Source organism: Cicer arietinum, chromosome 4 (genome assembly GCF_000331145.2).
Source record: "Cicer arietinum cultivar CDC Frontier isolate Library 1 chromosome 4, Cicar.CDCFrontier_v2.0, whole genome shotgun sequence".
Lineage (NCBI taxonomy): Eukaryota > Viridiplantae > Streptophyta > Magnoliopsida > Fabales > Fabaceae > Cicer > Cicer arietinum.
Genome location: NC_021163.2, coordinates 18,871,500 through 18,892,926, shown reverse-complemented (window position 1 = coordinate 18,892,926; position 21,427 = coordinate 18,871,500). Strand labels below are relative to the sequence as shown.

At 25.9% G+C, this 21,427-nt stretch overlaps 3 protein-coding genes across 3 annotated transcripts; 1 reads left to right on the top strand and 2 right to left on the bottom strand.

Moving 5' to 3' along the window:
• The first annotated feature begins 8,355 nt into the window (after window positions 1-8,355).
• Window positions 8,356-9,219, top strand: LOC101498171 (uncharacterized). The gene is made up of 2 exons (XM_004497346.4): window positions 8,356-8,767; window positions 8,901-9,219. The coding sequence occupies exons 1-2, from the start codon at window positions 8,448-8,450 to the stop codon at window positions 8,905-8,907; spliced, it is 327 nt and encodes a 108-aa protein (XP_004497403.1). The 5' UTR covers window positions 8,356-8,447; the 3' UTR covers window positions 8,908-9,219.
• A 1,842-nt stretch (window positions 9,220-11,061) lies between these two features.
• Window positions 11,062-12,510, bottom strand: LOC101497857 (uncharacterized). Its single transcript, XM_004497345.4, has 2 exons — window positions 12,059-12,510; window positions 11,062-11,568 (listed from the first exon to the last, which is right to left on the bottom strand). Exons 1-2 carry the CDS (start codon window positions 12,411-12,413, stop codon window positions 11,246-11,248), a joined length of 678 nt encoding a protein of 225 aa, XP_004497402.1. The 5' UTR covers window positions 12,414-12,510; the 3' UTR covers window positions 11,062-11,245.
• A 4,542-nt stretch (window positions 12,511-17,052) lies between these two features.
• LOC101497521 (uncharacterized) lies at window positions 17,053-17,888 on the bottom strand. Its single transcript, XM_004497344.4, has 2 exons — window positions 17,497-17,888; window positions 17,053-17,364 (listed from the first exon to the last, which is right to left on the bottom strand). Exons 1-2 carry the CDS (start codon window positions 17,814-17,816, stop codon window positions 17,358-17,360), a joined length of 327 nt encoding a protein of 108 aa, XP_004497401.1. The 5' UTR covers window positions 17,817-17,888; the 3' UTR covers window positions 17,053-17,357.
• Window positions 17,889-21,427: the final 3,539 nt, after the last annotated feature.

The following is a 21,427-nucleotide window of genomic DNA, read 5'->3' as shown; positions in this document are numbered from 1 at the left end:
TTATGTCTCACTGTAATCGATATATTTATTATTTTGTAAAGGTTGAAAAGATATATAGTAAATTGTACATTTGTTCGATCGCTAATGTTATTAAAAAGAAATAAATTTAATTTTTTTTATAAATATTTATCTGAAAGTCTTTCTTATTTTGATTTTAATCATCATTTCTCTCGATTTAGATTAAAAAAAAATTAATAATATTTTTATGAACATAATTAATAATATTTTAAAATATAAAGTTATAAAATATTTTGGAATATGACAATATTTTACAAATAAAATAACTATTGTGAGACGAAAAGTAAAATTCGCAACTTTTGTTGGTTTTTAATGGAAGAAGTAATATTGAGAGAATGAAATTATTATTATTTTTTAAATATTTATATTATTTTTTTATGAAAATAATTAGGATGAAATAATAGTGCCTCCATTTGAGATAGGAATGACTTTACTGTTCACTGAAACACTTAAAAAAATAAAAAAACTATTATTTTTTACAACATAGTAAATAATTATTATGCGTATTTTACGGATACAAATCAATCATCTTTTTTATTAAATCAATATTAATCATTAATTATTTATCATCTTCTGCAACGCATTCTTAACGCGACGTTTTTTTAATCTTCATTGACTTATTATCAAATATCATTGAACATGCGACCAATTAAATAAATCGTCTTAAACACGAAATCAATAAAAAAAACATAAAATTGATCATCAAATCACCACTGAATATTTAAATTGGAGGCAGCTCGAGATTGGAGCTCTTTTAAACAATTTAGAAGCTAGATATGTGGTATATAGACTATAGAATAAATATAAAATAGGTTAAATAAATTTGTAGTCTTTATAAATTTTAAAAGTTTACTTTTTAATTTTAAGTAAAAAAATTACATTTTTTAGTTTTTATAAAGTTATCTTATAAGCAGTTTTATTTCTTGTCGGAATAAAATATGATTAACTGTCCTTAAGTTTTTTAATGATTTTTCATTAATGTTTTTATCATTATAAAAAGTTTTTTCATAAAAATTTAAATTTTTTTAATTTGAAATTAATTAAATATTAAATTTATAAATGTTTAAATGTAACAGTTTTTAGTTTTAGTTCCTGTAAAAAATTTTGTTTAGATTTTACACTTGTAATATCAAAAAAATTATTTTTAATCCTTAACGTTCAGTGAATATTACAAAAAATATTAACATACAAAGGGAAACGTGGATCAAACATTTAAATATGTTTTTTGTTCCTATAAATATAACAGTTTTCAATTTTACAAAAATATTTATTTGAATTTCATCTCTGCAATATCCAAAAACTTTAATGTTGATACCTTAACGCCAAATGGAAATTACAAAACTTGAGCCGACAAATAGAGGAAAACGTGAAATACAAATTTAAATAATTAACGTTTTCCTTTATCTGTATTACAGAGATGAAATCCAAACAAAAAATTTTACAAGACTAAAATTAAAAACTATTATATTTACAGGTACGAAAAACATATTTAAATAAAGACTAAAACTGTTTTGCATGATAATTTTATAAAAACTAAAAATATGATTTTTTTTTAAGAAGAACCGAAAACAAAATTTTAAAATTTATAGAAATTAAAAATTTATTTAATCATATAAAAGATAAACCATTCAACAATTGATTTCGATGAAATCCTAACAATTATTTTTTACCAAAAGAAAAATCCATCTTAAATATGTTATCATCTTTTTAAAACCCCTAAATTTTAGTACTCGCCATGTCCCATAATAATTAAAATATTTGATTATTTTACACAAATTAAAAAAATATAAAAATAAAGTAGAAAACAATAATTTTACTAAATTACTTTTATCACACACCGGTAAATTTAACGTTTTCGTAAATGTAAAATAAAAGATGTTAAATTAAAAATGATGCTTGTGTTATTAGTTAGAGAATATAAATAAAAATATAATTAATAATATTTTAAGAATTGAAAGTGTTAAATATTTTTATTAGATTTTTTTATATATAGTTCAATTATTTTAAGACGAGAGGAGTAATAAAAATTACAACTTCTATTGACTTTTAACACAGGAAATATTAGATTTTATCGATAATCATAATCATTGATAAGTTCTATGGTGCTATAAAAAAATGTATTGGTAATATGAATACGTTGAATAGTAATTTTGTTTTATTTATTTATATAGTATCTTTTAAATTTGATTATATTAAGAGTTTTTGTACATTTATCTATTTAAATTTGACTTTAATAATTAAATAAGTTGTTTTATAATTGAATTTAAAATTATAACTAAACATTAAGATAGATTCAAAAGATAAAATTTAAAAGTTTAGTAGTGTTAAATCTAAAACATGTTAATTTTCAAATATATCATACATGTCCCATAATCATTATGAATTGTCATTTGCTTACTCTTTTGCCGCCATCCATTAGGATTGATCAGAGTCCCTCTATTTTTCTTTCACTAGATTGGTTTAGGATATTTTTTTATTAAGATTGCTATCTCTAAATCATTTATCTCTTAGTTTATACATAGATTTAATTTTTCTTTCGTATTTTGTCTATGATTTTTTTGTTTGAATGAAACGTAGTTTTGTTAGTTGATTTAGTATAAGGTTTAACATCTTGGTGCTCATTAGGTTTAGATTTAAAAATTAGTTTCGATCAATTATATATTTAACTAATGTTTTTGACGTCAGCAATATAATCTGAAAGAAAGAATGAGTACATTTCAAACACTTTAGTTTTTGTCACAATTATAGATATTAATTTTTTTAATATTTACTTTAATATTTTAAATTTATTCACATATTCATCATTTTTTATTTTTGAATTGGTATTATTTTCCATCAATTTATTCTTTCAATTTGCATACTTAAATATTTGTTCTTTTTTTTTAATCAAAAATCAATATTAATCGTTGACTTATTCTTTAGACATATTCTTAAAGTAACACTTTTTTTATTGAATTATCATGGAACATGCGACCTACTAAATTAGATTATCTAAAAAAATCTACAAAATTGATCATAAAATCACCAAAATTGAAAGCTATGAATACCGGTTACAGGGATATTAAAGTCGACCAATCCAACGGTAGTGCTATGTAGGTCAACATCTTAGTATAGACTGAGCTATAACAAAAAGAGGTTTTAAACGAAATGTGTTTTTTGTCCCGACAATTTAGTCCATCTTAAAGACGAGTTAGACGGGAATTACTCGTTACGTTGTAAAAGTAAAAGTTCTTACTAAAAAAAAAAATTATTAGAAGCAAATACTCAAGCAACATAAGTCAAGAAGTTATCTATTTAAATTTTTTAAAGTCTTAGTTTAATTTTATTATCTATTTAAATTTTTTAAGTCTTAATTTAATTTTATTATCTATTTAACCTTTTTAAGTCTTAGTTCAATTGATAAATATCGATATTGTTAGCTAGATTTGAACCCGAGACTTTAAAGTTGTGAGTTAATTATGGTAGAATTTATAATCTCTTCTAAGATTAAAAAAAATTACTATTAGATCATTATATACTATATTAAATACTATTAAATACTATACTGTTATGTAAAGTCGTACTTGGTTAACTATTTTGCTGTGTAAGATCTTATTTTGTAAAAATTTTAAGTTGTACTTTGTAAGAAATACTCTAAACTAGGCATGACATTTGTTACTTGATTTGTGGGGTACTGTGTGTTATAATTTTATTTTATCATTTTTATTGTGGTATTTGGTGACTGAAAGTATTTTTGTGTTATAACTTTGTTTTTAAATGAAAATAGGAAAATATCGAAAGTAATAATAGGTCAAGTTAACCTTTTGGCGCAAACAAATTAGTCTTGGTAAATTACATATCGATTATAAAGTGAGTCGGCCTGAACTAATTGATTCATGTGATTGAACTCTTCGGACTAGAATGAGACCATCCAAACCAACCAATTTGATAGTTATATGAATAGTCTATAATTTTCACATAAGAAAGTGAAGTGAGAAACTTACCAACATAACATAAGCAATCTTTTTAGAGACACAACTTAAAAGTTTTCACCTTACACCCTCAAATAAATAAATATATATAATTTAAAGTTTGAATTTTGAGCCTCAGAGGTCAGAGTCACAAATGACATTGTTATTTGAACTTAACCCAATGAATTAATTGAAGAACGAAAGAGAAAGGTTCAATATCACCCAAAGCGATAAGCACTTACGCTGTGTCAACAAATTGGCTTTGAGCTCCGGAGATAACAAACACTCGAGTCTTAAGGAAACCTTGTCAACCCTCATCCAAATTGAACCACAATCGTTCTGTTAGTAAGACTTTCTATTTGAATAAGGAAAGTTCTCTATAGCCTTTATCACGACTGAGTTGTAATGACTCATAAGTCAATATAAAACATTAACAAACAAACTAATTTAAGAGTTAATATTGCCATACAATTAAGGCTCAAAATTAGTATAAATAAGGGGTCAATCCCCATGTCTTATATATGTTGCCCATATCCTAATACACTTATTAAACCTTGTTATCACTTTGTTTTACTTTGACATCGGAGTATCTTTGTAGTTACACTTGATAAACAAGAATTTATCTGTTTTTAAAAGCTTTATTCAATATGTTAAAAAGATATTTTTAATTCGGTTTTAGTTCAATCTCACTACATTTTTGTTTTATTTTGGTTGCAAAGAGAAGTGAAGGAATAATTGAAGATTCTTGGTGCAAAGAGCCATGAGGTTAAGTGGTGTAGTCATGGTCCATCCTAATCAAGAAGATGGAAGAAAAACAAGTTACAGCAAGATTTACAGTTGAACGAGAAAAGTGAGAATTTTCCACGCCAAGGCGACAAGAATTAATGTGTGGCCGTAATGGCCGTTACAATTGTAATCTGGTCAATTTCTGAACCATTTTTCTTTTGTGAAATTCTAATGGTTTCTTATAATTAAAGCCCATGAGGCACATCAGCTATAAAAAGGAAGAAAATACTCACTTTAAACACATTTCTACTCACAATCTCTTGTTACTCTTGCTTTTGTTATTGTAATTTTTTTAGCAAATTTCTAGTTTCAATAATATCCAATTTTCTATTTTTATTTTGTTATTCTATTTTGTTATTTTATATTTCCAATGTTTTTATATTTAAGTTTTAATTTTATTATGATCATGTGTGAGTATATTTTTCTTGTCTAGGAATTGTAGGATTTCCAATGATGGATCTCTAACAATTTTTATTTCTTTATGTTATTGTATCTATCACTATCAAAAATTACAATTCAAATACTTTATTTTTATTGTGAAATTTAATTAAAAATCATCCTTTTTGTTAATCATTATAGTAAAGAGAGATTGATAGTCATAATAAAGTCGTTGTGGGAACGATAATTTTTACTACGCGATAATACCATACATTTGGTGTCCTATTAACATCCATTCATATTCGAATACGAGCGTATGAGATGTCAAGGACCCAACCCAAATAGATCATCATCTAGAGGTGGTCAACTTCATGTTCTTAAGCATGAACAAATCCAAACAAAAAATAAGTGATCAGAACTTAAATGAAAGAGAAATCTTTTACTTTAAATTTGACTGAGAATTAAGATATTACTGATAAAGAAGAGAAAAAGAAAATATTTAAATTCAAAGAATACCATGAAAATGATTGTGTTTCAAAGACTTTTAAAGTTAAGGATGAGAATAATATGTAGGTGTAAAATTCTACCATAGAATCCACAAGGTACAAATAAACCGACTAAAAAGTGATAAATTCAATGAACTGAGAACCTTAAGTATATGTTGATTTAGAATATAATTTCAAGAACATTTTAATATACAACTTGCAAAAAACCTGTGTTATGGCACGAGTGATACGTCGTTAATATTTTACACGTATCTCGTGTAAATTTTAAACAAAAAATTTATTTTATTTATCAATAATAAATATTTATCCAATATTTTTATATTTATTAATGTCAAAGATACCATATTTTTCACTAATTACATAAGTGATAAATAGCGGCAAATATTTGTTCTCTAATTTTTATATTTATTGTTGGCAACATATTGTTTTATGTGTATTAGGAAAAATATTTATCAAATATTTTATTTATATTTATCAATGACAAATATATGTCCTTTTATTTATTTATATTTATCAATAATAAATATTTGTCACATATTTTTTATATATTAAATGGCAAATATATGTACTGTAATTTTTATATTTATCCTTGACAATGTTTGTCATATGTAATTTTTTATATTTATTATTGACAAATATTTATTCTATATTTTTTAGTAGTTCTTAAAATTGGAACAAAGAAGAAAGAAATAAAAAATAAAAGACCAACAAATATTTATTCCATCATTTTTTATATTTATCACTTATGTAATTTTACTAAAACTATAATTTTTTTATATTTATCACTATTAAATATTTATCCCACTATTAAATATTTATGTGCGCTTTTTTTCTTCCTGATTTTATATGCAGATTTACGTATTTTAATTTTGTTTGCAGTCTTTTTGTGCAGAATATTTTTACCTGATTTTATTTTTGCAGTCTTTTATTTTTATTATTAATTGAAACAATTTATTTTTTTTATTCTCAATTTTTCTTTCACAATTTTTATTACACAATTTTTTCTCTTTAAGTTTATATTATTTAAATTATCAACATCCTAATTTTACTTTTATGATTTAAATTATCAACATCTTAAAAGATGGAAAATTCAAATTTATTATTTACTTTTATTACTTTTAATTATTTGTGTCATATATTTAATATTAATTTGTATTATTGTTATAAAAGTTTATGTTCAATTTTATTTTGAATTAAAATTAAATTAATATTTTAAATTATAATAAAATTAAATATAAATAACATATTAATATATAAATTAAAATTGTGGGATTTAATATAATCTTTAAGAGTTAAAAAATCAATGACTTTTTTTTTTATGATGTAGCAAAGTGGCTCCCACTTAATAATTTATGTTATTATATTAATATTAAAAATTATATATGTATAACAGGCAGTTACTACATTAAAATAGGAACACAGTAGTAAATGCACTAAACAAGTGTACGTAAATCTTTTCCTGTGTAAATCATACTACGAAGAGTCTACCGCAACAACCATTATCTTTTAATTCAATCAGGATTATTATTAACCATAAACTAAACATATGATAATGGTTAACATTTCACCACACTATTATCATATAATCAATATCATCAAGTTATGAAGCAATTAAACAAATGGAAAATGATATTTTCACGGACATACTTTTGCAAAAAATAAAAATTTAAAGTGAATGGTTCATTTCACCACTATACTTTCCATAGTTTTTTGTCAAAGAGCAAGAAATTTGACCTTTTTTAAAGAACACATATATGGTATTTTATATTATTTTAAAAAAATTAAAAATGATTTTTATAATATTTTTAAAAATAAAATTTTAAAAGAAAAATTGATTTAAAAAACTTATTGTAAAATATGACTTTAAGTATTTCATCTATTTTCTATTATTTTTTTTGAATAGTGAAATTTTAAAAAATAATTAAAATAAACAATTATTTTGAAAAACTCTTTATAAAAATCATTTTTAAAAGTTACATTTATAAAAAAATATGATTTTTATTATATTAAAATCTTTAATAATAAATATCTAAATTATTATTTTTAATTGGTAATAAATAAACCTAAAAAATTTATACTATTTTTAAATAAATTTTCATAAAAATCATTTTAAAAAATATAAAATATTTTATTTTTCAAATCTTAAGCAAACCGGCTTAATACATAATACTTTGGTGACATAAATTAATGTCCTAAACAAACCTTTCCATAAACCAAGCAATTAAACAAGTATATTTATCGCAAGTAATAATGTAACGGGCAGTTATTACATTCAAGTATATTATAATATAATATTTAATCATTTCTTTTAAAACCACACAATTACCAACTATATAAAGGAATAAAATTTTAAACTTTAGAGTTTGTTTGAGAGATAAGTAAAGAATTAAGAATTATTTCAGTCAATATTTAAATTAAAGTTTTTTTCATATAATTCATCTTTAATTATAATTCAAATTATTAATCATTTAACCTAAATCTCAATCTTAATTTTAAATTTTTATTACATGGTTTTAACAGTTATTTAATATTAAAAAGTAAATTATAAAACAAAACACCGTAAACTTTTGTTAGAAAAAATAAAAATAAAAAATTTGGAATTATGAATCTCTCCATGGAACAAAAACATTAAAAAAAAACAAATCAAATCATGTTAGTTAAAGATAGAGATTTTATTTAGATAATCTTTTTTGGAAAATTATTTATAAATATAGAACTACTCTACTCATGATTTATTTCCGTAGCACCACAACAAACTCTGCGTATTCACTCTGTTCCGTTCAGAAATACATATTTCGGTTTTCAAAATATGTATAAGGGAATAGGGTTACAATCACAGACCCCAAGAGGGTCAGGTAGCAATGGATATCTTCAGAGCAACAAGTTCAAGCCGAAGACTTGGAAGGTTGCTGAGAACGTGAAGGATACTGTTGGTGTTACCAGAAATGCCAACAAAGAAATCATAGAGCACAACCGTAAGCGTCAGATTCAGCTCAAGCTCTTCATTCTTGAAGACAAGCTGATTGATCAAGGTTATACTGACTCCGAGATTGCTCACAAACTCCAGGAGTCTCGAATTATTTTGGAGGCTGCGGCTGATCAAAACGATGGATCCTCCAATTTGGTGAAGTGAGTGTTTTCGATTTTTATATTTGTATGATGATTTTATCTTAACACTTGTTGCTTAGTCACTTTGAATCCGGTGGTGTTCCTAACTTTATTGTTTTTGTAACTTACTAACCATTTTTTTATTTTATTTCAGATTTTGATATATTCTCAACGACTATCTATGCCAGACTGCAATTGATGCCACAGAAATAGGTGACTTTGAAGACAATATAGATCATGCATGTAGATTTATAAATAGAAGGGAAATCGGAGGAAGTTGTGAATGAAGTTGTTAAAATATTATATCACATTTTTTGTTTGATTTCATTAATATAATTTAATTTATTTATTTATTTAACATTAAAGGCAATACATTATCCTAAAGAGGAAAAAAATTGCTTCATTCGTTTTGTTTTATTTTATGATTGTATATAGCAAATTTCCAATTTCAATAATACCCAATTTTCTGTTTTTATTATGTTATTTTATTCTTTTATTTTATATTTTCAACATTTTTATATTTAAGTTTTGATTTTACTATAATCATGTGTGAATAGATTTTTCTTGTCTAGAGATTGTAGGATTTTTAATAATGAATCTCTAACCATTTATATTTCTTTATGTTATTGAATTCATCCATGTGGAAAACTACACTCTTAATATTTTATTTTTATTGTGAAATTTAATCAAAAATAATTGTTTTAGTTAATTATTATAGTAAAGAGAGATTGATACTTATAATAAAGTTGTTGCGGAAAATATCATTTTTAATATGCGATAACATCGTGTACTTGTTGTCTTATTAACACCTCTTCATATTGGAGTACAATACCAACGTACGAGATGTCAAGAATATATTTAATGAACCGAGTAAAAAGAGATATATTCAATGAATGAGAACTTCAAGTATATGTTGATTTAGACTCGTTCGAGAATCTTTTAATATACCACTAGCAAGAAACTTATGCGGGGCGGATGCGGGTGTGGGTTGATATCACCACACCCGACCCGTCACGCACCCGAATTTTAATTCTAGGAAAAATTTGCACCCGCACCCAATCAAAGCGGATTTTCTCCGCCTAAATCAAAACGGTTTCAAGAAGGTACACGCCGCGGGTGCGGATTATATTGTCATCTCAAGGAAAATGGTGCTTAATAGTATAGTCCGCCAAACCACAAACAATATTCAGGTCCTCATTACCTCTGGATGCATGTATTTGAAAGAGCCACATTAGTGGAAGTTCAATGAGCATACTCATAGAACATGTCTAGAGTGACCAACTTTCCAGTGGTCACAAGACAAAGAGCACGAGTAGTTGGTATCCCCAGGTGATGCATTGCTTCACTGCAAAGGAACTCCCTGATACTGCTACGTAGCACTGCAAGGCTATCAGCAAACCAACCGTAAGGAGTCTTCCCAGCACCTTTAAGATGCAGCTCCCACCTTTCAGACTTTGAATTCAGTATCTCCCCAAGCGAAATTGCCCTGCCATCACCCAACTGCCCAGCCCACATACCAAATTGATGTCCACCATAGCACTGAGCATAAGACAACCTGTATAGAAGAAGGTCAATTGTTTCTAATACTACCATATTAACCAGCCAAATAAAAAAAATGCTGACATGTGCTTGAAGACTTATATCTCTAGTTGAAGTTGAAGCAGCAGCCCCGGTGTAATAATTTCTCTAAACTCAGTCAGAGTCAGCTCCATTGTAGGACATTGATAGTAAAATCCTCAACATTCATAGATATCTGCTGATATTGAGACTCCACACAGATACATACCCTTGTAGTCGAGGTAGTTAGGAGTGCATCAAAATAAATAAATTATAATAATCTCATTAGAGTTAGATTTGGGTACATACATGTCTATACTATGAGGTGAATATTTGATGGGATGGAATCATAGCAGGTCGAAAAGGTGCTTGTATAGTGCCACTATCCTGATCCCACTTTCTCCTATTTTGTCATAACAATGGTTTTCAAAACAAAGGAAGTTGTAGTACAAAAAGGATTGAGGAACCCCCTCTTATGGACTAATTTGATATTTATCTGGTTCAACCCCAACAAACAATGATGGTTTAGATAGAATATAATAACACTATTTGTTCCTACGATTCTCTTTCCATTTTGATTCAAACAGTGATAAATTACCACCAAAAGAGACCAGTGCTCCATTGGCAATCACACATATCCATTGTAATATGCAAATGCAAGCTTTTAACTATTATGTAGCGTAAAGGCAAAATCTAGTGGAACATGAGATATGTAATAAGTTGTAAATTAAACTTGAAAAACACAGTTTTTATGCATGTAATGTAATCATCCTCTCTCATTATCCAACCAGCACCATAAATACTTACTGTGTCAATTGTAATATTTTTAGAATGTTGCCTAAAGGATACAAATCAAGAGGCTAATCTGTAAACTTGGTAAGTCAGATTATATACACAAACTAATCCAAGTATCAAACACAATTCACACTCAAAAATTGAGTTTTACAATGATTGAATAAATTTAATGATGAGATCAACCATATAAGCATCATAAGCAGGCCCTTCCATTTGGAAATGTCCTACCCCATCTATAAGATGTGTTTCGGCGCGTCCAGCTGCAGAGTTAAGCTTGTTTTTGAGCTGCTTTACACTTGTGAATCCATCCTGTGTTCCCATAATAAATAGTTTTGGTTTTGGAGACTTTAGGATGGCTTTATTGTGCCTTCCAAAAAGGATTGACGCCGTAATACCAAATGGATAACCTATGCTCACATACCCAATCACCTGTTCAATCTGATCAACAGCAGACCCTGCTATAGGAGCACCTGTTTTATAATTATAAACACAAAAAATACTTCAAATGTGATTCATTATCATTATACTTTCAATCTGATTAATAATTAATCCAAATAAAATAGCTGAAGGCACATATATATAACAATGAATTAAAGATATCCAACATTATTATTTATATGCGACTATTATTGTTATTGTTAGAGATTAGTTAGAATCGGTTTAACCTAGTTAGAAGTGAGTTATGATCAGGTGGAAGTTGGTTATCGGTAATGTTAGCTACAGTAAGAGCACTCTATAAATGTGTATCATATCTTAATTGTATAATATTATTCTTATTATTATTATCAAGAACTTCACGATTAATATTTCTCTCAATTATTTATCCCTTTATTGGACTGAACTATGTTTCTGGACAATTATGTTTAAATAAGTAACTCCAAACTTTGATAATCAAAGTAAGAAATTCGGGAATTAAAAGTGAGAGATCTGAGAATAGAGATAAGAAAGCAAAGAATTTACCTGCAGAAGAACCAACGAGCAAAATGGTTTGAAGGGAGAGAGAGTGAGAGAGGAAATTGGAGACGGCGATAACATCTTTAACTTCAGAGAAGCCGGTGAGAGAAGGCCTACCAGTGGACTTACCAACGCCTCTCATGTCAAAAGTGACGGCGTTATAACCATTTGAAGCTAAAAGAGAAGCGATACCTTTGAGGAGACCCTGTGAACCACCCAAAACGGAGTATGGGTGAACCAAAACGATCCCTAACTTGTCATCTTTAACATCTATTCCTGGAGCAGGCTTGAACAACCTTGTATGAAGCTTCACTCCGTCGTTACTTTCCACCGTGAACGACTCAACTGTGAAATCTGACATCGTCACGACTGTTAAGTTCACAACAACTAAAAATCAATCTTAGAAAATGAATTGGGTCACTAACGCATTCGATGCCACCCTTTTCTTATTTTGGGCTGCTTTACTTGCTTAGTGCATTTACTACTGTGTCCCTATTTTAATGTAACAACTGCCCGTACCCACCATATAACTTCTACTGTCAATATAAAAAAAGAATGTGCTATAAAAATTACAAACATCTATTCCTGGAGCAGGCTTGAACAACCTTGTATGAAGCTTCACTCCGTCGTTACTTTCCACCGTGAACGACTCAACTGTGAAATCTGACATCGTCACGACTGTTAAGTTCACAACAACTAAAAATCAATCTTAGAAAATGAATTGGGTCACTAACGCATTCGATGCCACCCTTTTCTTATTTTGGGCTGCTTTACTTGCTTAGTGCATTTACTACTGTGTCCCTATTTTAATGTAACAACTGCCCGTACCCACCATATAACTTCTACTGTCAATATAAAAAAAGAATGTGCTATAAAAATTACAATTGTCTATTTAAAAATTTATTTAAAGAATATACTTTAACGGTTATTTAATTCAAAAAAAAAAACTATAAAAAACTGCATGTAGAAAACTAAAAAAATAAAATAAAACTTTTATATATAAAAAACTGCAAAAATAAAAATAAACTTTAAAAAAATCCTGCACACAAGAAACTGCAAAAAAAAAACTATCCACATAAAACTGCATATAAAATCTGAAGAAAAAAATGTACATAAACGGTAATAAAAAAAATACAAATGAAATATAATTGTCATCTAAATAATTGATGTCAAAAAAAAAAAAAAAAATATATATATATATAAAATGCATTAACCGGACGAAAATGTAATTACATATAAAAAAATTGTAGTTTCTATAAAATTACATAAGTAATAAACATAAAAATGATGGGATAAATATTTGTTGTTCTTTTATTTATTTATTTTGTTCAATTTCAAACACTTTTAAAAAATATGGGACAAATATTTATCAGTGATAAATTTATAAATAAAAATTGTAGTTTCTATAAAATTACATAAGTGATAAATATAAAAAATGACGGAATAAATATTTATTGGTCTTTTATTTTTTTTATTTTTCTTTCGTCCAATTTCAACACTTTTAAAATGGGACAAACATTTATCAGTGATAAATATTAAAAAAAAATTAATTTCAATAAAATTACATATGTTTTGGTTTTTTTTTTCTTTCTTCTTTTTTTAATTTCAAAAACTATTAAAAAAAATTAGAACAAATATTTGTCAGTCATAAAATATAAAAAATTACACATGATAAATATTGTCAATGGTAATTATAAAAATTATATTTATCACTAATTCATAAAAAAATATGTGAAAAATATTTATTATTGTTAAATATTATTAAAAAAAACAAGGGACATAAATTTGTCATTGATATATATAAGCAAAATATTTTGTAAATATTTTTCTCTAATACACAAAATAATATGTTGTCAGTGATAAATATAAAAATTATCGAACAAATATTTGTCAATGATACATAAAAAAATATGTGATAAATATTTATCATTGATAAATATTAAAAAAAATGTCAATTATTTGACATTGATAACTATAAAAAATATTAAATAAATATCTATCATTGATTAATAAAATAAACTTTTTTGTTTAAAATCTACACGAGATACATGTAAAATACCAATGACGTATCACTCGTGCGATAACACGAATTTGTTGCTAGTTGTATATTAAGAGATTCTAGAATGAGTCTAAATCAACGTATACTTGAAGTTCTCATTCATTGAGTTTATTTCCTTTTTCTCGATTTATCTGTACATTGTCGACTTTATAATTGTTAATGATTTTTATGGTTGTTAATGATTTTTATATTTTTACCTACATATTATTCTCATCCTTAACATGAAATTTCTTCAAATCACAATAATTTTCATGGTATTTTTTGAATTTAAATATCTCATTTTTCTCTTCTTTAGTAATATCTTAATTCTCCATCAAATCTAAAGCAAAATATTTCCCTTTCATTTAAGTTGTGGTCATTTATTTGTTACGTATCAATTTCTCTTTATTATAATAATTAATTAAAACAGTGATTTTTGATTAAATTTCACAAAATAAAAATAAAATATTAAGAGTGTAGTTTTTCATAGGGATGAATTCTGTAATATCTCAATTTTGCCTAAATAATTAAAAATTATTTTAATAATAATAATAATAATATATTTAATAATTATTTTACCATAATAATATTTTACAAAATAAATTATAAAGTTGAATCACAATAATACAAAGCAGCTAATTATGTCAGTCACAAGCCACAACAACACGTATCTTCCCTGTGAAACACCAAAACACATTTTTGTTTGTCTGTAAACACATTTTTGTTTTTCTGTAAACACATTTTTGTGTCTATGTTATTCTTAATAAAGAAATTACTTGTAACACATAGAAAAGGCAGAAAAAAAAGTTATTTTCTAATATCATACTTTACTTGCATATTGTTACAAAAACAATGTATAATCCAATTAAATTTTGTTGAATAGCAATACAAAATTCAGAACCCTATTTATCTAGTGAACAAAAAACATTAGCGGTTAAGTAATTTTTTTTAAAGAAAGATCAGCAAAGGAGGGAAAGGGTAGAAGAGAGAGTTGTTTTTAGATAAACAGATTTTACTCATAACAAACGAGATCCATACCTGTAAGGATATTCAAATCCATTTTCACCGACGAAAAGACCAGTGACCTTGCACTCTTCACCTGCATCGGAAAGGTTATTTTCTCATTCTTTTGTTTCAAACAATATAAGATGATTAGAAGATATAAACTTTAGAAACAAATATGTTAAAAGATGAGATTTTGTTCTATATAAATGTTGGTTTGGCTGAAATTTTGTATGGGTAAAGTTTGAAATAGTTGGGTTTATTTTTGTTTGACAGGATTGTTTTTTAGTGTTGTGGGTTAGAAACTTAAGATCTTTCCAAAACAACTCATTTGTTTAGACGCTAGTTCGGCTTGACCGGAAGGCTTCAGCTGGTCTATATTCAACTGCACGTGTTAAATGCTTAGCTCCTACTCTGTTCATGCAACACATTATTAGTACTTCATTCTATTACACTGTTATTTACTACATTTATTACATTTAACATAAATTAACATGTTTATTATAAATAATTATGAACATAATATGCTAGCAATAAATATCATTTATTTTATGTTAGGTTAATATTTTTTTTAATCATAAAATAGGTTAAAAAAGAATTACATTTGTAATTAGTATTAAAATGTTTCTTTTCTTTCTATTTAATAGATTAAGTTACAAGTCCATATATTTTTCTTTATGCTGTTTTATTTTCGTGTTTATTACAAATTTTATTTTGAAGAATCATTTAAATTTATTTAATATTTAGTTTTTGTTTTCTTAAAAATAAAATAAAAATAAAATTATAACAAATATTTCATTAAAAATTAACTAGATGTGACATATTTTTAATCTTTGAGTTTTTAGAACACAAATTGTGACAACTTGGTGGTTCTAAATCTCATTTTCACAAATAAATTAATAAATAAAAAATCATAAACAAATTAATCATAAAATTATTAAAAGTTAACAAAAAACGACATATTTTAATCCTGGAGTTACATAATACAAATAATATATTTTGATAGCTCTAAAATTTATTCTTATAAATAAATGGATCTAAAATCAACTTTTTAAAATTTAATTAATTAGATGTGTTTATTTTAATCTTGGAGTTGTTAAGACACAAGTTAAACATTTTGTTGATTTTAAAACTCAATTTAAAAATAAAAAAAATATTCTTAAGAGGATTAAAATTAGATGTGACATCTATTTTTTTACTCCTTGAATTTTGAGACACGAGATGTACAATTCGATCGTCTTAAAACTCATATTTTAAAATAATTATTCAAATCAAGCAAACCATTTTTTAAGTTCGTCAAATTTAACTTTTTTTAATAACAAAATACAATTTATTTAAAAGCAATCAACGCATTCACATTTTCTGCCAAGAACTACGTAGCTTTGATTTCTCTATCGCACCAGGAGATACGTAGAAGCAAGATCACACTCTTGTCAAGCACACTAATAAAAACTTTCTTTTTTCACTTTTTTTTTAACACACTTTTATCTCAAAAATCACATTTATAAAAAATAATTTATATTCATATTTAATAATAAAGAAAAATAAATATATTTAAGTTGATATAATTTTGCACAATTAATTAAAGGTAACCATATTTTAACGGATTTCGTAGGGTGCTAATACCTTCCCTACGCATAATCGACTCCCGAACTCAAAATCTGGTTTCAAATACCATTTTTACATTTTTAAGGGTTTTTCAATATTTTTACTATTTTAAAATAAATTTGGGTGGCGACTCAATTAAATTCGAGAAACACTCAAATTTTAGGCCGCAACAAATTCAATAACATAAAGAAATATAAATGGTTAGAGATTCATTATTGAAAATCCTACAATCTCTAGACAAAAAAAAATCTACTCACACATAATTATAGTAAAATCAAAACTTAAATATAAAAATATTGAATATATAAAATAAAAGAATAAAATAACATAATAAAAACAAAAAATTGGGTATTATTGAAATTGAAAATTTGCTCTATACAATCATAAAATACAACGAATGAAGCAATTTTTTTCCTCTTTAGGATAATATATTGCCTTAATTTTTTTAATGTTAAATAAATAAACTAAATTATATTAATAAAATCAAACAAAATAACCTCACAAGAATCGAGTATAATATTTTAACAACTTCATTCACAACTTCCTCCGATTTCCCTTCTATTTATAAATCTACATGCATGATTTATTGTCTTCAAAGTGATCACCTATTTCTGAGGCATGAATTGCAGTCTGGCATAGATAGTCGTTGAGAATATATCAAAATCTGAAATAAAATAAAAAAATGGTTAGTAAGTTACAAAAACAATAAAGTTAGGAACACCACCGGATTCAAAGTGACTAAGCAAAAGTGTTAAGATAAAATCATCATAGAAATATAAAAATCGAAAACACTCACTTCACCAAATTGGAGGATCCATCGTTTTGATCAGCCGCAGCCTCCAAAATAATTCGAGCCTCGTGGAGTTTGTGAGCAATCTCGGAGTCAGTATAACCTTGATCAATCAGCTTGTCTTCAAGAATGAAGAGCTTGAGTTGAATCTGACGCTTACGGTTGTGCTCTATGATTTCTTTGTTGGCATTTCTGGTAACACCAACAGTACCCTTCACGTTCTCAGCAACCTTCCAAGTCCTCGGCTTGAACTTGTTGCTCTGAAGATATCCATTGCTACCTGACCCTCTTGGGGTCTGTGATTGTAACCCTATTCCCTTATACATATTTTGAAAACCCAAATATGTATTTCTCAACGGAACAGAGTGAATACGCAGAGTTTGTTGTGGTGCTACGGAAATAAATCATGAGTACAGTAGTTCTATATTTATAAATAAAATCTCTATCTTTAACTAACATGATTTGATTTGTTTTTTTTTTAATCTTTTTGTTCCATGGAGAGATTCATAATTCCAAATATTTTATTTTTATTTTTTCTAACAAAAGTTTACGGTGTTTTGTTTTATAATTTACTTTTTAATGTTAAATAACTGTTAAAACCATGTAATAAAAATTTAAAATTAAAATTGAGATTTAGGTTAAATGGTTAATAATTTGAATTATTATTGAAATAATTTTTAATCGGACTTTACTTATCTTTCCAATAAACTCTAAAAATACTAAAATTTCATTCCTTTATATAGTTGGTTGATAATTGTGTGCTTTTAATAAAAAGACAGTAAAAAGTTATAACACTTCTATTTTTGTTTTCTCTTTCGCTCATTTCTTAAATTACTTCTAAAAATTGCTCAAATTTTATTATTTTAAATTATATAATTTATCATATTATGATATAAAATTATTTTTTAAAGTCAAAGACTAATTTTTAAATATGTTTAGACACTATTTTATTATTTTGAAGAATGAAGAATTAAATTGATATAACTTAACAAAATCAGAAACTAAATTGAGTATTTACACTCCTTAATATCTTGCAAGCGTATTTATAACTCTAGTGACTAATACAATAATATGTGATTACCTTTTTATATGCTTTGGTTTAGAGTGGCTCAAACATTCATGGAAGTCTATAATGAATTTTAAAATATTAATTTAATTAAAAATATACACTTTTAATGGAAATAATAAATAAGTTTAATTGCAATTTTAACTTAGAAAATAGTGATGTGATATTCTAAATAATATGACATATAACACAATCATGTTTAATGATTAATACTCATGATATTACAATAAACTTTAAAAACTTCAGTTTCAACTTATAATATTATTTATTTTTATAATTTAATTAATAATATTTAAATAATTAATGTATCTAAATAATTTTATATCATGATATGATAAACTACATAATTTAAAATAATGTAGCTTGACTAATTTTTAGTAGTAATTTAAAAATGAGCGAAATGGAAAACAAAAATAGAAGTGTTACAACCTTTAACCATCTTATTCTTAAAATCACACAATTGCCAACTATATACGAGAATGAAAATTTAATCCAGAGTTTCTTAAAGAGATAAGTAAAATTTGATTAAGAGTTATTTCAGTTAGAATTTGAACTAAAGTTTTTTTAAATAATTCGTCTTTAGTTATAGTTCATTAACCACTTAACCTAAATCTCAATCTTAAATATAATTTTTCATTATATGTTTTCAACAATTATTTAATATTAAAAAGTAAATTACAAAACAAAACCCTGTAACTTTTTGTTAGAAAAAATAAAAATAAAATAATTGATCCCAGTCTATTGGAATTATGAATCCCTTAATGCAACAAAAACATTTTAAAAAATAAAACAAATCATACTGGTTAAAGATAGAGATTATTTTTAAATAATTTTTTTAAAAAAATTATTTATAAATATAGTCTCTTTTCAAAACTATATATCAATTTACTCTTTTTTTAGTATAGTAGGAAATAGTCATTTGAAAAATAAAAAATGTCACTATTTGAAAAGTAAAGGAGGTATACTTTTGCAATGACAACTTAAGCGTTTGTTTGATTGTGTTTTACTTTTTAGTTTTTGAAAAATATTTTATAAATAAATTTTAAAAAATTATTTTTAAAAATAAGTTTTTAAAAAAATCTGTTTGGCAACTCCACTTTTTCTAGAGAATTAAAAAAACTGAAAAATAAAAAGTAAAACACCATTTATCTGTTTTGCTTTTTTAGTTTTCAAAAATATAATATTAAAAATAGTTTTACAAAACAAATTTTAAAAACAAGTAATCGAAATAAGTTATTAAATTTTAAAATATTAAAATAGAGTTTTTGGCATGTGAATCAAACAAACTCTTAGCGTTGTATTTTTTTTATTTTTAAATTTTAAATATCGAAGTCATCTTTTGAAAAAGGAACTTCATACATCCATATTTTTTAAACTAAATGAAAGAAATAATGTTGGAGGTGGCCTCTAGTATCATATTGGCGAAGTGTTCTCAAAAGATTTTGGCGACGTCTTTGCTTATATATTTTATGCTATATAATTTAATAAATGTTTAAATATATTTTTGATTTTTGCAATTATATATTTTTGGATTTTTTATCCTAACAAAGTTTTTTGTGTAGTTCATATCATATAAATGTGACTGTGTTGGTTAATAAGACATTCATCACTAGAGAATAATGCAACAAATGTGACATCCTAAATCCTAAAATAACATATATAATAATTTATATTAGAGTTTTTTGAATTACATACGCATCGGATAAATAAAAACCAATTTCCAAGAAAATAAAAACTTTTGTAACTAATTTAGGATATCGCATTGCTCAAAAATCAAAAACAACATTTTAAACTTTTTTCTTCCTATAAAACTGTGCAATTTCAATAAGCTTGAGAATATATGTATCTATACAATTTTACAACCCTTATTCCCAGTATCACCTATCAGAGTGGGGTTTCTCCCAAACTTGAACTTGATAACTCATTAACCTGTAACAACTGCGATTTCACAAACGCATGGTCAAACCATTCAAACACAAACAACGAAGGAGATGAGTTTTGAAATCATGTTGATTGTATAATATAAGTATGAAGAACATGCAAACAATCATAATAGATCGTATCATAATCACATTATGATATATCAAAATATTTAAGCAAACCGTACCATATTATAACATCAAAGTCGTTCAAGTAAAATAATTATCTTATTATAGTATGCATCAAATCATCTAAGAGTAATTATTATTACTTTTGAAACACATCAATCGCAACAAAACAATCACAAGGCAATGCAATGTTATGCATGAGCTTAGACTCTACTTCACAATGTGGTACCATTCTAACTCTGAAGTACTTGATTAGGAGGTCTGATACTATGCCACCATCCTGGTGGACGGACAATTCAAATTGACCATGTTCTTATAGATCTCCTCAACTCAACCCGAGACACATATACACGACAATCGAGATAAATTTATGTTGCATGATAGCTCCAGACATTTGGAGTACTACATCCAAATCACCTAGGAATTCTCCACCCGGATACCTCCAAGGTCTAGCAATCTTGCCTTAAGGCTCAACAGCAGATCGCCGCAATCATGCTCGTTCAGTTGTACTTCTCCGGAATCACTAGGCTTGTCGGACCCTACCTATATGATGACAAAATAATATTCACTTCACAAATTCTCAATATTTATTTTCTCCCCTCGTTGGTCTATGATACTTCATTAAGACCGTCATCTCAAATTATGAGGTTACTTTAATATTTTCATCACAAATTTATAACATTACTATCATTGATCACACATCATCACCATTACATAAAATCATCACAAATTTATTACATCACTATCATCAATCATATCTCGTCACATAAACTTATCACAAATTTATAACATACAATATATCCATATAATCATACCTCATCAC

Coding starts and splice junctions, on each gene's coding strand:
- LOC101498171 (XM_004497346.4), top strand. CDS start 8,448: ATGTATAAGGGAATAGGGTTACAATCACAGACCCCAAGAGGGTCAGGT.
- LOC101497857 (XM_004497345.4), bottom strand. CDS start 12,413: ATGTCAGATTTCACAGTTGAGTCGTTCACGGTGGAAAGTAACGACGGA. Junction 11,569..12,058: donor GCTCGTTGGTTCTTCTGCAG/GTAAATTCTTTG, acceptor ATTATAAAACAG/GTGCTCCTATAGCAGGGTCT.
- LOC101497521 (XM_004497344.4), bottom strand. CDS start 17,816: ATGTATAAGGGAATAGGGTTACAATCACAGACCCCAAGAGGGTCAGGT.